General features: G+C 42.9%; 2 protein-coding genes across 2 annotated transcripts in view; one reads left to right on the forward strand and one right to left on the reverse strand.

Annotated features, from left to right (window-relative positions):
- dnah12 (dynein, axonemal, heavy chain 12) overlaps positions 1-17,377 on the forward strand; it is a 50,982-nt gene that overhangs the window by 4,548 nt on the left and 29,057 nt on the right. Inside the window, exons 3-6 of the mRNA XM_069660212.1 lie at positions 12,102-12,701; positions 13,355-13,476; positions 13,583-13,699; positions 14,713-14,845. The gene's annotated coding sequence lies outside the window, so the exon portion shown is untranslated. The remainder of the gene's footprint in view (positions 1-12,101; positions 12,702-13,354; positions 13,477-13,582; positions 13,700-14,712; positions 14,846-17,377) is intronic.
- slc17a9b (solute carrier family 17 member 9b) lies at positions 7,229-16,620 on the reverse strand. The gene is made up of 13 exons (XM_069660213.1): positions 16,269-16,620; positions 15,252-15,449; positions 14,703-14,842; positions 13,974-14,073; positions 13,567-13,697; positions 13,352-13,448; positions 12,571-12,667; positions 12,111-12,198; positions 11,988-12,022; positions 11,717-11,832; positions 10,185-10,240; positions 9,992-10,021; positions 7,229-9,636 (listed from the first exon to the last, which is right to left on the reverse strand). The coding sequence occupies exons 1-13, from the start codon at positions 16,400-16,402 to the stop codon at positions 9,458-9,460; spliced, it is 1,401 nt and encodes a 466-aa protein (XP_069516314.1). The 5' UTR covers positions 16,403-16,620; the 3' UTR covers positions 7,229-9,457.

The raw sequence follows: 17,377 nt of genomic DNA on the forward strand, positions 1-17,377 counted from the left end.
TTTAATTTGTCACCCCCTCTTCCTCCCTCTCTCCCTCCTCACTCTTCCTCTCCTTCCTCTCCTACCTGCGTCCCAGTAGATGGAGATGTGAAATATTTAAACGCACTTTGTTGTTCGGGGGACAATGCACTTCAGCAGATGGGCCATCGCCCGCACAGACCCCAATGTATGCAAATCTCCATACAAAGCAGCCCAGGATGTTTTCAATATAACACAAGTGCCTCAGGCCCTGTTTTAATCCCTCTTTACCCGCAGCCAATGCACTGTTTCATCCAGTCAAACGCCTTAAGCGCTATGTCAACTTGGACATCTGGCCACATAACTGAACCCAAAAAAAAAGTGTGCATGTGTGTTTAGGAGAGGAGCGTGTTTACGGAGGGTTAGAAGAAGGGATAAAGGTGATATAGTGCATGCTGTCGGACTGAAATACCCAGAGATGAAATGATCAGTGGCGTCATTAGAGGCATCAGCACATCAAAGCATGAGCGAGTGTGTAGCTCCTGAGGTGGACTCCTCGCCCTCCACACCGAGGGGAAACAGGTGCCAGTGTTGCTTTCTTCATTGTCTCTTAACTTGTTTTGCTGTCTTCTCGCTTGTTTTTCTCACCCCCACCCTCTAGGAATAAGCAACCCCAACTACACACACACACGAACACGCGCACGCCGCCAGCAGACTTTCTGGTCAGAGGACTGATTTCTGTCGTGGTGACATCTGAAGGGTGCTACAGCACAGCCAGACACCTGGATACACATGGCATCCTTCACTACTCTGTGTCAAAGTCCACGTGTGTGTGTGTGTGTGTGTGTGTGTGTGAGGGTTGGTGCGCACGCTAGGTGTCCGTTAGATGTGGGGGGAAGGTGCCATAGAAGGCATCTCCTGAGGGTATCTCATCAGCTTTTCCTGGATGGAGCACGAGTTCAGACGCTCGTGGCGATGCTGCATGTCCTCATTGACCTACATGGTGCGGGATACACACGAGCACGTATGTGCGACATACCTGCACGCAAACTACACGTGTAAGCTGCAAGATTGATGCTTTCCGCTGGGAGGGTGGGTCGAATTTGATCAAGAAAATACTTTTTTATTGGGTTTAATTCCTGAGAGCTTCTTATTTAAATTCTCAGGGAATCGAGGTTGTAAGGGAAGATGAAATGTGCAAAGATTTGGGCTCATCCTGAGAATAATCTTTTTTTATTTTTGTGTTAAATAGTGACGTCATTTATTCACAGAAATAATACATTTACAACAACATATAGTCGAATGACAAATGTAGTTTTTCCTCAATAAAATCCTTCTAAAAATGTCTAAAAAAAAGTAGCAAAAAAGCTTTTTTAACACAAATATTGAATTGCAATTTCACTCATATCACCTTAAAGGAAAAAAGGGAATCAAATTACAATCAATGCACTTTTTTTAGTGCTACTTCAGCTTGTAACTGATGCCTTTGTCAGAGCTTAAATCCGTCACTTGAATATTTAAAGCGTAATAAAGAACTTTGCGTATAGATAAAGTTAATCCGGTGCTGAAATAATGAAGGATAGAGATGGACAGCATCCTCTTCACTTGGATATTCGCTATCTTTCCCGATTTTCATCAAATTGTAAAAATGTGTTCATGTTACGAGTAGCTGCTCTGTATCGCAGCTCTGTAAGCATATTCCTTTTGCACCGTGTTTGTAGCTGGCATGAGAGAGACTGCCTGCAGCTTGTGTGATGGTCTGTGGATATGTGTGGATGTGAGGAGGGGAGGAGGGGGGGGGGCGAGCTTGTGTGTGCATGTGTACTTAAACCTCAGGCCATGAAACTGTGTGTGCCTCATTACGTGTATGTGGTTGTGTAAGTGTGTTTGTGTGTTGTGGGGGGGGGGGGAGAGAGAGAAAAGAGTGTAGGTGAGTGCAGAAGACAAACCTGTCAGTTTCACAGCTGGTTTCTCTGGCTGCAGGGCTCAGGCCGGAGCAGGGTGACACTCGGCATCACAGCACCGCAGCACAGGGGCCCCGGGTGAACACACCATCATATACTGTAGGCAGATGTACACACACACACACCTTGGTTGGCTGCCCTCAACTGAAAGACCAAGAGACCAGTGAAACACACCACCTGGGCAAGTCATCATATCTTGTCAAAGATTTTTTTTCCACCGTCTTTTTGGCTGGATGGAGGTGTGAACAACATCACAGAGCAGATTGCCTGGCAATGGACTGACCATCATGTTGTAAGGAAAAAGGGTGGAGGAGGGGGTTGAGAGGAACACGGAGTGAGAGAAATAACAAGAGGAAAGTATAATGTAAGAGGAGAATGGCTCTCTGTTGAAGGCTGGAGTTGGCTTGTCTCCCCGCATCATGAGCCACAGTCTCTTGATCGGGACTCTCATGGCCGCTCTCCACACATTATTGATGATAGAAGTTGATGTGGACTATTAGCTTGGACGGTCCCTTCCCCGCGTCGAGAGGCGCCGGCGTACCCATCCCCGTCCTTTTGGTCTCATTTTGGGACTCGCTTCATAGTGTGTTCCCGAGCGGAGTGGACTCTCTGTGGGGAGAAGAGCCTCAGGCGATAGCCCCCCCCCCCCCCGCTCCCCTCTTCCCTCCCACATCCACCACCATCCCCGCACATTTCCATCTCCACAAAGATGGAAGTGATGGCAATTTCTTCAGGGTATTTAGAGGATGTTGGTCCTTTTTAAGATCTTATAACAGTTTACAAGCAAAAGGCATCAAGGTAGGAGAGTAAAAGGGGCAGTTGGGAGACATTTTCATGCACAATGAGCGTTAAAGTGATGATTAGCAACAGGACGCAGGTATGTTAAGAAAAATAAACAGCCATGTTGTGAATTCTGCTGACATTCTGGGGAGAAAGACCCTAAGTGGTGTCAATTATAAAAATAAAGGCGACATGTTGACAGCAGCAATGAAACTGTTGTTTTGACTGCGGCTGTCAGGGGAGGTTCCCCTGTCTAAAGTTTACACAGGAAAGGATCATGCCTCAGTGATTCTGCCCTGGATGTGTGTGTGTGTCTGAGCGTGTGTGCGCACTCAGCGATCAACTTCTGCTAAATACTAATTACTGAATACTTAGTACGGATGCCCTTTCTATTGGGTCCCTTTAGTATAAACATTCATTATGGCTGCTTTTCTCCTTTGTAGCACCATCATCATTATTCCACCGCATCCCCCCGAGGAGTGAGGCAGAGCCGAGGCCGGGGCCGGACCGGGCTGGGGGGAGAAAACAGTGCAGAACCAGAGCGCCAGGACCTGGGAATGCACACAAGTGATATTTGTGCGCGCAGATCAAAAAGCGTTTACCTTTAGATGTTTCCCTGATATGAATATTCAACATCCTTATTGAAATCTAATTTGGGTCTCCTTGTCTCAGGGGTCTTTTCATCAGTGCCTGTTGCCTGAGGCCACTGCTGATTGACAGCCAAACTTTAGTAAAGAGCACGCAGGAAAAAAGGGGAGATCTGGTGGTGCTGGAGATGTGAGCGGTGTGAAGCCGGGGAGAGCTGGAGCAGATGAGTGGGGGGCGGACGTCGGGGGCGGAGAGGTGGGTTTGTGGGGTATTTAACCTCCTCGCGTGCATGCACAAACAGAACGCTGCAGATTGTCAGGAACCAGGAGTGAATATAACACCGACAGAACAATTCAAACACATTTCATCAGTTAGATTGTCTACAGTGTTAAACACCCTGTAGCCTTGTTAGTTAACATGAAGTGATTGCTTGTCGAGTATTTCTGGTGTTTCTTTTAGAGTTGGGAAAATTCAGCTCAGAGCTGCGATTGTTAAGACGATAAATTAATCCATCCAGAAAATCTTTTGGTGATTGTTTGAACAGTTTCAGTCATTTTAAAAGAGAAAAAATGGCCAAATATTCTCTGATTTTATCTTTTATAATCTAAGGATTTGCTGCTTTCTGTGTAACAGGATTGCAAACTAAATATGTTAAAGGATTTTGGACAAAAAAAGCAATTTGAAGGACTCGCCTTGGATTCTACAAAACTTTGAGGAACATTTTTTCTTTATTATCAGATACTTTTGAGACACAGCAGTTAATCAGAATAAAATACTTTAATAACAAGCAATAAACTACAGTGATTCTTGTCACTTCTGATTTATCCTCAAAGCATCCAATATACATTCAGATAGCAAAGATATACTTCACGTGTTAAAGCTTTTAGCTTGTATTTGCATGTTACATTAGCTACTTAATAAAGGAGCTGCAACATTTAGCTTTGAACTGAGAATTAATCTGCAATAATTTTGTTATTCAATTATTACTTTTTTTTAAGTATAAATGTGGAACATGTGGCTCCAGCAGATGATCGATGCTGCTCTGTTCTTTGTCTTATGTGATGATAAACTGACTGACAGAAATCTGAATGTTGTTTTTTTTTCTGACATTTTAAAGACCAAATGACTCATTAAGAAAATACTGACTAGATCAAACAACCATGCAGATAACTATCAGTTGCAGTAACTAAAGACATTAATGTCAAATCTAGTAATTGTTGGACCTGTGCGCGTTTCACAGTCTACAACAATATACTGTAGAAACATTCAGATTGGACAGAAATAGTCGTGAGTGGTTTGAAGAGATTTGCTGTGTTTGCACAGTTGTGAGAGTATTTAATTTGTCTTAAAACTGAGCATCTGACGCTCCCTGCCAAAGGCGTAGCACCATATTGTTGTCTAAAATTATATTTCTAAACATTTGTTCAGTTATTTGTCTCCATTTCTGACTAAGGACCTGTGAACCTCCGAAGCATTCATTTGGCAAAATCAGAAAAAAGCTGTACTCTGACTGTGACTGCAGGGGAGAGAGGGTTTGCAGTCTTTGTTTTTTCCTGCCTTATATAATATTAGAGGCTCAAAACTGCCTGAGCTGCCCCTCTACTGCTGCAACTCTGAGTACAGAACAAAAAACATTTAGAAAATATGAAGCAAACGTACCTGTGGATCCATGGAAGCAGACAAAAATGGGATATTACTTTGTTCTGTTAGACTCATATTCCTATCGCTGGTGGGGCTGAATTAAATGCCATGTGCAAACACACACACACACACACACACGCACACGCTGTCCTCATCTGGCCAGTGGGTTGAGCATGGTTTAATGTTATTATTGCGCAGGTGTGGGTCCCGTCCCTCAGGGTTCCATTAAAATGATGCCCCTCTCAATGGTGGCTCCATTTGCTCTTTAGATTTAACACAGGCCATATGTCTAGCAGGAGGCAAACAGCTGATGGGGTTTAATTGACAGAAATCAACATATTTGGTGGTGTGTGTGTGTGTGTGTGTGTGTGTGTGGAGTGTGTGTGTGCTGGTTTGCTAATATGCTCGGGCATCAGGGGATCCCTTTAAAGGGTCAATTATGTATCAGAACAGAGTTTGGAGAGAAAGGAGAAGAAAAGAGGACGAGGGCAGCAGAGAAGAGAGACGGAGACAGACACAGAGAGATGTTGACAGCTAAAGGAGACAAGAGGAATTCATAATGGAGATGCGGGAAACAGCCACACACTCAAAGCACAGTTTAGCATTGCAGGACGTAACCCTGCACATCAATGTGTGCATACATTTCCTTCATTTTGGAGCTGACATTCTTGTCCAGTCCAGGAACACCGCTGTGTACAGAGCGCTAACTTCATGTTTCATCTGGCTTCACAGAGACACTGTCCCTGGCTGCAGTCAAATCATGTAAAATTACCTCTGTCACAGAGCGGATTTAGGCTCAGGAGGGGACCCAAAACAAATGAAAGTCTATCCAGCGCCGGGCCCTCAAACTAAATCAAACCATGCAAGACACGGCAATAATTAGATTTGACGCACAAAAACCATTTTCTGCTCGTGTAACAGAGATATTTCTTGGATTTTATGAAAAGTAGGAGAATGGTTAAAAGTAGTTCTGAGCCATGAGGGATAACCCAACATTAGGCTAACAGGCGCAGCGCAATTAGCACATAAAACCTGTCAATGGCCTTCAATATCACAGCCCTCTAAGGAGTGTCAGACTTATAGAGCTCCTGATCTACTACTACAAAGTGATTAATCCTCCCCACACAATGACCACTCTTAAACTGGGCCTCTATATCATTAGGTAGCCCTATATGGCACTTTAGCTCTGCGCTAATTAGCATTCAGATCAGGGGACCGCAGAGGCAGCCCCTCCACCACAATGAGGAAGGACATAGGATGAGATGGCGACACAGTGAAATGTCATTAACTTGATGTTAATTACTAATTAATGGGGCGATTTCATTTACATGTATCTCTGGCTCTCTGATGGGGCCCTGCCTTTACCGGGTTACTCTAACCAGCCGACAAGTTGGGGGAGGGTTTATCCCCCCCCTCGCCTCTCCTCTCTGCTGCTCACCCCTTACACTGTTTCATCTCTGCTAATTAAATAGTGGGCCACTCATCATGATTATGTCGCCTTTTACAACATCATTTTCTGTCAGGGAGAGCACTCCAATAAGAGTCTGACCACCTCTTTAACACCGAACTCCACTTCAAAAGCCACATCCACTGCAACACCGAACTCCGCTTCAAAAGCCACGTCCACTGCCAACTCTCCGCTGACTTCTATCTGACTTGTTACTTGTGACCCCTCCCTTTCTTTTTCATTGCCACAACAGCAGCCACAAGCCGCCCGTCTCCATGGCAACCTGAGCCGCTCGGTCCCATGAGAAAGAAGGAGTGGGTTGGGTTGACTAGCGTCTGGCCGTTCGCACGTGGGCAGTGCCAGCTAGCCAACATGGCACACAGCATCCTGCCATATGGTGCCACCACATACGTCCTGCTAGCCCGGACTGGGGATGTGGGCCTGTAGTGAGCCGCCGGTGTGAACGGGACAGACATGAAGTAGAACCTGATACATGTGCAGAATTTAAGTGTACGGACAAATTCGTCTTAGCTTCATTGCAAAAAAACCCTCAATCTCCAAGTAGGAAGGGCTTTAAGTTGAATAGAAATACTCTTTCATGTAATATTTGCTTTAACTTCAAAGTTCCTAACATGGCTACACAGAAGGCCTCAATTCTACACTATAGAAAACGTTTGTATATAGAGGCTTCCTGGTACCATGTGCTCCCCTCATTCCTGATGCTGTGCTGCCTCTCTGTGGCCCTGCAGAGAAAATACATGCTGCAGTGCAGAACACTCAAACCACACAAACATGTTGACAAAATAGATTTTTATTCAAAGTTAATATCAGCTTTTAAATACAACATATCTTAAAAGCATTAGAATACTGCATTTTCTTGCAATAATATATTTTTTTCATCATTAATTTCTCTTAGGATATCAAAAACTGTCCAGCTAGTTCCCATGTTAATGTCTCGATTTTTGCAGGATGTCACAGTAACGGAGAAAAAGACAAGTGATGAAGGCAGTTATAAATAATCTGCTGAAACAGCTAGTGAATGTGGGCTGTTGGTTTGACTAAGTAAGCAGATGTAATAGTGGAAGGCTGAGTGTTTTGTGTAGTGATTCTACATAAATAACTTACTTATAAGTTTTAGGTAGTTTTTAATCTGTGTGTGATCACTACAAACCTAAAATAAATACAGATTCAAAGTGACATTTGGCATAGATTTTAGATCAGATATCTAAAGAAATTATTCTCTATTATAGTCAGTAGGTTTACGTGTCTCTGTAACACACAAATAATGCACCTTTACCCTCAAAAACAGAGTAAAAGTCTGAATAAATACAATTCTTTTAAGCCCACATTTTCTCACATGTAGCCATGGCAACGCGAGTAACATATTGAACAGTTTAGAAATCAAATCTGATGAAATATTCAACAAAAGTATACATTTCCAGATGTTAAAAGAAAACATTCAGAGGCGAGAGCCTGCGTAACTTTGCATAAAAAAGAATCAACCGCACCATAACAGAGGAGGCAAAAGTAGCGACGTACAATGATCGCTAAATGACACTCTGATATTGTGAGCATCTTATTTTCTCATTGCTTAAATTAGGCACAAAATAATAAATGCATAGATTTAAGATTCACATGTTAAGTAAGCTCCTGAAAAAGAAATCTCCTAAATGTAAAACTGTGCTGTGAAGGCCGAAGCTAAAACTCAACGTTTAGCCAGATCTATGCTGCTAGCTTAATGTTGCTACATACTTTGCAGTAACATCAAAGCTAAATATATCCTCCAGTAACTCAACTGTATTGAACCCATGACATCACCTTTAATCCTCTAACCTGTCACGCAACATTCATCATGTCAGAGTAGAGAAAAACACTAACTCTAAAAACTACCATGACAAGTGAATCCTGTGCTAACTGTCTCCTTTACAGATGCTGACATCACTTCCTGTCTAGCGCCAAAGTAACAAAGATGTCAAGTGCGATAATAAGAGTGGATCTTTGAACACAAAGAAAGATGGAAGATAATGATTCGGACTATTTTTTTTACGCCGGTCAGAAAGGAAGAACTCATACTGCATCAAAATTTTAATAACTTACTATAATTATAATATATTTCTTTCTCTGTCATCTAACTTAATATATTTCTTTTTCTTTAAAAAAAATTCTAATTTAAAAAATGAAAAGCCACATAAATATATAAGTACTCAAAATAATTAAGTGAGGTATTTTATATTACATGCAAAAACATAGAAAGAAAATAAAAATGATAAACAACCTTTGGTCTTCCTATTCAAAAACACGCACTCAGTGAAAGCTTTGTTGACCCCTCTCGCTCCCTCCGAACTCTAACGACAAGATGAGCTTGTACTGGTGGAGGTGGGGATTGTAGAAGGTAAATCGTACAGGACATTAGTAGCGCGCCCGCAGAGTAATTAGCGGCTGTGTAATGAGGTGTCACTCAGACAGTTCTCCCAGTGATGGGCGAGTGGGGCGTTCTTATAAAAGATAACAGAGGCTGGACTCTCCCTGCGTCGCCCACGTGTGGCCACGCCGCCTCCCCCATCCCCGCAGGGTGAGAACACACCACCTTGGTGTGTCACAGCTGTCAGACTAACACATCCATCACTCACACAGCTACTTCTGCTCACACACTAACACGCCTGATTACAATGTCTATGACTTCTCAGTAACACATTCTGGAGGAAAAGACGAATGTAAACAGTGTCCAAGTCACGGTTAAACCACCTTACGCTGCACAAGCTGGGACCTGGAGGTAGTGTAGACTTTTTCTCTCCTGTAACCTTGAAGTGCCAGAGCATCCTCCAACACAGCTGTGTTTGTCTTGGAGTCAACACTGCAGCTTTAGGGGGTTTTTCAGCAACATTGTGAAGTCTGTCTTTTGTGCTTTTCATAGACTGTTGCGCAGAGTCAATTTAAGTCTTCCAGATGTTATACGCTGGATTTATCTGTGTGCATCTTCTATCCATTGGCTAGCTCTCCAGTGTTCTCCAATCTGCTTGTTGCCTGAGGTCGTATCTCCCCAGGGAATAGCATCCTGGCTCCTCTGAGGGCTGATGGTTTAAATGTGGATGTGGTGGTTGCGCACCTTAGTGCAGTCAATGTCGACCCGCCGAGCCTCAGCGAAGGCCAGGAAGGTGCAGAGGCCCAGCAGGTTCACTGTAGTGATGAGGGCAAACACAGTCGCCCACGAGCCTGTAGACTCGATGAGATACCCGGAGAAATACACCATCAGGACGCCTGCACAAGAACACACACACCATGATGTAGAGTCACCATTAAAAGCACATTATAACAAAGCACAAAGCACTTTACATGTGATTGTTGAGTTTTCCGCAGAGAAAAATGTCACAGTCCATTACACATCCCTCACAGGACCGCTAACTGTCATCCTCTGCTCCCTCTATTATTCACAAACTCCACAACGCTCCCTTGATAAAATATGCATGACACATAGGAGCCGGCATGACTGACAGGAGACACATCAGCTCAAAGTGGATGAATTATTTCACTTTATACATTGTTGAAGGCAAAAAAAAAAAAAAGTATTCTAACCACAGCTGGTGAAAGATTCATCACAGGCATTTGTACTCACCTGAGAAAGCACCGCATGTATTCATAACACCTGTAGACAGAAATGCAGACACACATGCAAAATTAAAAACTTGATTAAAATTCCACCTGAAGTTTCAAAGTTTAAAAACCGATATGTAAGCACAGAGCTGAAATGTTAATGAAAATGTCATAAATATGCTTTTTGATCATTCTTGAAATATTTATGAACTTACCAAACAGAGCTCCGGCACAGGAAGGAGCCAGATCTTGAACGTTTACGGACACACCGCTGCAAAAGAAATACACTTCATCATTAGATCATAGAAGTGACTCCTTTATTCTGAATAGCCTCGGAGTAAAAACATATACAACAACCTATACCTGAAAAATCACATTATAACAACTCTTAAGTGAGAACAAAAACATGTCAAGTGTCGTCTATATTCTGCTCCTCGCCTGCTTTAATCAACTATATCTTTATTGCTGACCTTTCTGTATATATATAGCCTTTTTGAGCCTGTAAGCTCATCAAAGAGGGGAATAATTATGCTAATTTCAAGCTTCATATTTCACTCTGTGATACCTGTGGAGTAGCTTAGCATAATTTACAGTTAAAAAAAACTCCTAATGTTTCTGCTCTGTGCAGGCCCTCATACAGCCTTGGCCTGAAACAACTCGGTGAGCTCTGTCCCTTTAAGAAACCCCGCCCCTACAAGCCCACTGTCTTCTGACTGGCCAGCTCTCCGAAGCCTGTTTGTGACGTCACAAAGTGCAGTGTGTAGAAAAAAAAAGTGTGAAATCTGGCGTTCACAGCAGCCTGCAGACTGGGCTGAGAAGCCCGGGGGTTACTCCAACATACTTTTACCTACAGATTTGAAACTTCACCCACGTTTAGTTTGGACATCCAACATTGTAAAATCCCCCCTCTTTTAAAAAAGTGTTACAGTGAGTATGGGAGGACCCCACTGATGTAAAACCTACATTTTATCATGGCAAGTCGGAGATATTAGAGATATCAGTACTTTTATATGGGGATTCTTTAACATCAGAAGGCTTTTCCCAGCATTTAAAGCATTAACTATGTAATATTATGTTATGTAATTACTTACAATTGATCTACAACTAATATTAATATGTACTTCTAATATTAGATTGTGAAATCATATTGTAATATGTTGATATGGACACAAACTAGTGTTTCACAGATGTATCTGTGAGCAGCTTCCTCTAACTTAATATTTCCTCTGTGTTTGTTTTTTCTTCTGTAGTGATCCACCCACTATTGTTCCCCGCCCTTCCTTAGAATGCTACCCTGCATTTATTTTGGCAAGAAGTCAAAGACACACGCTCACAGTTTAAAGGATCAGTCTGGTGAAGTCCATATTTATAACATTTTTGTAGCAGGGATGACCTTTTTAACAATAAATTAAGCATTATAAGGTCCTACTTTTGCTAGAGTTGTTAAAGCAAGACTGCAAAATAAAAAACTCAATGAATTAGAGGCACTGAGTGCATCAAATAGCTTCCAACTTCCCAACTGCTAGCCCTATCATAAGCTCAGTCGCTTCTTTGAGGTGGCGGGATGTGTGCGACTTTAAGAGCCTGCTCTGTCTTGCCGTCCAGAGATGAAAATGAATGAAATGGTATCACCAAGAGGGGGCATATAAAACAAAGCAGCAATATGAAACACAAACCTGACACACTAAACCCTGGGGAAGCGCTTTGAAATCTAAAAGAGGTGTGAGGACATTCCAGGTGTCAGTACCTGTGACTGAAGGTGGTGAGGCCCATGGTGGCTGACACAAACACTACAGCCCAGGGGAAGGTGGTGTTGCCACATAGAAGGAGGGTAAACACACTGGACACACCCATGGAGAAAAACTAACAGAGGAATGAATGCACACAGAAACATAGAAATCAAAACCTTACATAATTCATTAGAAGTGTACAGAGGAAACAATCACACACGAGAAATCCACAATGACACACGACAACTACCACACAGACAATAATAAAGCAACAGATAAATGTTTTACCTGCATCAACTTCCTCACAGAGGCTGTATCGTAGCCTGCAGGGATCAAGGCAGGAATTAGGATTGATTGGCAGCTGCTTTGTCAATAATAATAATTCTGATTTGTGATCCTCAGATGCCCTACCTTGACTGATGAGGTGGTCAGACAGGCAGCCGCTGAAGAGGGACGACGGTATCGCCACAAGCCAGGGAATGACATTAAACACCCAACCCTGGAGGGACAACACAATGAATGACTCGACCAGAAGCATCATGGGAAGTCGAGTCTATAAGTCAAGTCTATTGATCTAGAGCCTCATCCAATTCAGATGAATATTTTTTAAATGAGCTGCACAGTGGTGCAGTGGTTAGCTCTGTCGCCTCACAGCTAGAAGGTTCCTAGTTTGAATCCCGGTTTGGACATAGTGGGCCTTTTTATGTGGATTTTGCATGTTCCCCCCGTGCATGCCTGGGTTCCCTACGGGTACTCCAGCTTTCCTTCCAGTATTTGACCCCATGTGGCTGTTTAACTCTAATTATTTTCCTGTAATTTAAACATGTGAACGAACGGCGGATGAAATAGGCAGTACCAGTATTCTTGTTACCTTGGCTTCGGGGAAAGTTTCTTTAAAGAACGTTGGCAGCCACGACAGAAGAGTGAAGAAGGTGCTGGCTGTGCAAAGGTGTGTAACAATCACGGCACTGGACAGGGAATGAAGCGAGAGAAACAAAGAAAGTAAGTGCATTGTACACTCAATTTGATACTTAAGGTCAACAAAAGGTTGCTTAATATTGTCTTATGATTTTACAAAAGCTTGTATCTCGTCTGCTTGTTTGAAATCTATTGTTTCCTTTTGCATAAGCCTGCAGTCGTGAAACTATCAGCGTATCTGTTACTATCGGTGTGGATCCCATACGTTACAGAAGGTTTTCTCTCTGTCAGTGGGAATGGAGCATATCAGTTGCATTACAGTTTATAAATATCAAAGCCATGAGGAGAGACTTGAAGGACATGGAGGAGGTCAATATCTGAGTCATTAACAGTTGAGGCAACCAGAGACTAGGCTATTCTTAAACCTGGAACATATAAAAACTAAAAAACGGTTGTAAGACTGAGATATTTTCATACTTTTTGTCTTTAATAATTAGTATAATTAGTTTTTCATGTTTCTATGAAAAAGCCAGTTACAGAAATGTAGAAGAACTTCCTGTTTCTGGAAGACAGGCTGAATAACAGCTGCACAATCCTCTGGATTTGAGGACAAACAAACAACTCTGCCTATGGAGGAAGGAGCTCCACAGAGTACAAAAGGCACTCATACCCCCAGTGGTTTGCACATTCACTTGCACGCACAGCCACACACACTTCCTCTCTCTTGATCTCACCAGACTGCAGGTTGTTTGAGGAGCCGCAACCAATGTCTCTTGGACAGTTTGGACTGGGCCCCACCGCTTCCCAGTGACTCCAGGGTGATGATAGGCCCTGCAAACACAGGCAAACTACAGGTCACGTAAGCACACAAGAGACTCCAATTATACAAATAGGCAGCTATGAGATAAGACACAGCAGTGACACTGCATGCAGTCATAATCTCTCTTGCCTTCTCCTTTGAGCAGATACTTCCACATGCAGTAGGCCCACAGGACGGAGAGGAGACCGGGCACATAGAAAACACCCTCCCAGCCGTACAGGTCCAACATGAGGGAGCCAGCCCCTCCAATCACCAGAGTGCTGTAAAAACAAGATCACGACAAGATGAGACAAGTCACACACCCATATAATTAGATGTTTCAACATACTAAAGAACTTGATTTGGCCTGAGGTGAACTTTGAAAAGAAACAAATATCCAGCTGGTATAATAAAACTGTAGGTAGCTTTTCTGAAGGTAAAGGAAAGACTCTGCTTTTAAACTCACTCCTCCTCTTTGCACTTAACGACTGTGATCTTCTTGAAGAAACACTCTCTTTCCCATTGTTCCCCCATTTATTGCACAACACTTGACTCACCCCAGATAGGAGCCACTTCCCACAGTGCTCATTAGAAAGCCTCGCTCACTTTCTACCACCTTCTGAGAGCACAGACTCGCCAGAGAGGGGTAATGAACTCCTAAAACCAGAACACAAAACAAAATCGAATCAGAAAGAAAATCAAACAGGGTGACAGAGCTCAGGGTTTATATTTTCCATGTATGCTGAGGCGCTAAAAATCAAAGTGGGAATCTTTGAGCAGAGTGAATAACACAGCAAACGCTTTGGCAGGGGCATACAGTTCATTCAGACATGGGAAAGTCAACATGCTTGATGTTAAAAACTAATTTAGAGACACTCCTAAATCACCCCGCCTGTGTATGTTTGTTCTAGAGCCAATGAACAGCCAAGTCATACTTGGCACCATCACATGTCTTAACATGTCATATGGTTTCTCAATAACTCATCTATTTCCTCTTTAGATAAAATACAAATATTATTTCGACATCCTAAATGACACTAAACTTAAAAGCCTACTGGGATGACCCTCTCACTAAGAAAAAAAGCAGCTGATATAAAAATGTTTCCTCTCACAACAGGTTACTTTTAGTTTCTTAAGATATTTAAGATGAAACTTTGAAACAAGAAAATACAGTAAAAAGGCTGCACAGGAGATTAAATGATTCAAAATAACATGTAACATCATTTAATGTAATAATAGGATGCAATTAATCCCATTCAAAGTCTTTTATAAGATGTTTATTTCACCTTGCAACAGGCCCATGAGGAAGCGTGCCAGCGTCATGGAGAGGATTGGCTGTGAGCACAAGTGAGCAAGGACCGGAGTGAAGGCTGTCATCGACCCCCAGGCCGCTGCAGACAACAGGAGGACCTTCTCACCTCCCACCCTGGTAACACAGAGTAAAAACATGTCTGTTTTAGCCTTCACTTTCATGTCATTTGAATGGTGAGATAGGGCGCTGCTCAAGTTTGATTCTAGATTAAAAAAAGCTTATCTGTTCATGACACTGTGAGCCTACACGAGTTAACAGCTTGATAATACAAAGGAAATATCAAGCTTTCTTCACTTCATTATCTTTCGAGACAAAGCAAACACAAAGGGCTGTTTGCGTCACTGCAGGCGAGGATCTCAAGTGAATGACACTTGACAAGCAGGAGGCTAAATCAGGTGCCAACAGACGAGCAGCGTCACTGTCAACATTCCGAACAAGATGACATCCGTGTGACACAAAAGAATCCAACATCACCTAGTTTGATCTACAACTCCACTACTATTTGAACTCAAACGTTCCCCACCTGTCACTGACGTAGCCTCCGAACACTTGGGTGAAGCAGTAGCCCCAGAAGAAGCTGCCCAGCACCATGCCGGACTCCCTCTTGCTCCAGCTGAACTGCTCCGCCATGCTGACGGCGCAGATGGGCATCGCCACGCGGGCGCAGTACAGGAGGCACGTCCCGAGCAGGAGCACCACTGTCCATACCCTCGCCACCGGCCTGCACAGGAGGGAAGAAGACAGGACTGGGTTAGGCTGAATGAAGGCAACATTTGGGGGCAAACTTTGGACTTAAAACCACCTGATAGGGGATGTCTTATATAACTTTGGGAGGGAACTACTGCTCCTAACTTGGTTAACAGTTAACGTAGGCTTCAGTGGTTCTTATATTCATCTTTCATTAAAGTAAGCTCATATTTGTAAGTTATTCTTTGGCTTAATCCATAGTGTTTAAAGCCCCTGTGAGGAGTTTTTTGTTGGTTATGAAACAGACTGAAATAACTTCTGATTACTCTATATGACCTACAAAAGCAAACCAGATAATTGATGGTTGCACTCTTACAATATTAAATATTGGCTTAAGAGGCTTTATCTCCATCTTCCTCATTAAAGTTATGGTCAAATGTGTCAGTCATTGCTTTACTTTGGTTTAAGTGCAATAGTCTGTAACGAAAGTGAACAATTTTAATAGCATAGGGTCAAAACAAAATGATAATCATTGTCTTTGATAGAGGAGGCACGATTTACTTCCTTCTTCACAAACTTTTTGACTTATGTGGAATCACCCATGAATGACCGTAGATGATACGTGTCATTTGACTGCCAGATACAGAGGCGCCTTCTTTACCTCCGATGTTTCCTCATGCATGAAAAGCCGCAATAAAGTAACAATATTGAGTTAGCTTTAACACATTCTTTATCGTCGCTTGCAGCCAAATATAGATTAATTTGCTATTTGAGTTGCTAAGATATAAGTAAACAGGAGAAGCACTGTTGGAGGATAACATTATACCTCCATAAGGGATAAACTATCTCTTACCTGGACCAGTTGGTGTTGTGTTCAGGCCACTTCTTGTGATATCCAGGGGCTCCGATCTTGTCAGGCGGGTGGTTTTCCTTGTGACAGAGCAAATCTGGACTATAGTTCTTGCCATATTTTTGAATTACTGCCATTCAACGCGAGGAAACAGCAGCCTCCTCTCAACCGCTTCGGCTCTTTCCGGTCGATCAGTCAGAAAAGTAAACGATCACAGACAAACCAAACCTTCTTTATAAAGTAAAGGCGCGATCACATCACGGGTTTACTATATAGAAACCATAACCTGTAGGACTGGACTCACGGGCACACGGCTAATGTGATCTCGAAACCGAGCTGGAGGAGGGAGTCTTGTTTTTTCCTGATGCCCTAGGAGGAGTAATCCACGTGTCAGTTTTTCTCTCCCAGCCTCCTCCGGCTGGCCAGCCACGCAGTTCTTCTTCTGATCGGTAGGGTTAGTCAGGAAGTGATTTAGTCTTTTCTACTAAACCCTGCTCCTCCAGCTGCCTATTCAGCCGATTCATCCATCACAGTATCATTCTCAAAGCCCCGGAGAGACTCCTCTGGCTCCGGCCTCTCCCCCATCATGACGGTGCATTATAGAAAATGTATCTGTAGGAGCATAGCTGGAGCACCAGGATGTAGTCTCCTCCTGACCCGTCCCTGCCGGATGAAGGAGTGATGGAGCCCGAGCTGAGGAGAAGCTGCTGTGGGGAACAAATATGCGCAGTCAGAGCCTACAAGGTTGCTAGTCCATCTGCCCCTGGTTATTTGAGTTTACAGGCATCGTTACATAATACTCTGCAGTCTGCACAACTTTTAGCTGCTCTCAGGATAATGGTGGAGGATGCTCTCACATCCTTTACTCAAGTTAAAGTCACAGCACAATTTTATATACTCCAATATAAATAATGAATGTAATTTATTTTACTTACATAAAAAAAAACTGCAGTACAGTGTTGGGATGTAAACAACTCTTGGTACACAATTGAGATTGTGGTACTAAGTTTTTCCATTTCACACTCATGTTTACTCCTACTATAAACTGAAGTATCCCACCACTTATCTGGCAGCATTCATTAGTTACTCACAGGTTTATCATTGTGCTATTT

This window comes from Semicossyphus pulcher, unplaced genomic scaffold (genome assembly GCF_022749685.1).
Source record: "Semicossyphus pulcher isolate SPU_LCO1_2020_fin unplaced genomic scaffold, fSemPul1.0.p SCAF_13, whole genome shotgun sequence".
In the NCBI taxonomy this organism is placed as follows: domain Eukaryota; kingdom Metazoa; phylum Chordata; class Actinopteri; order Labriformes; family Labridae; genus Semicossyphus; species Semicossyphus pulcher.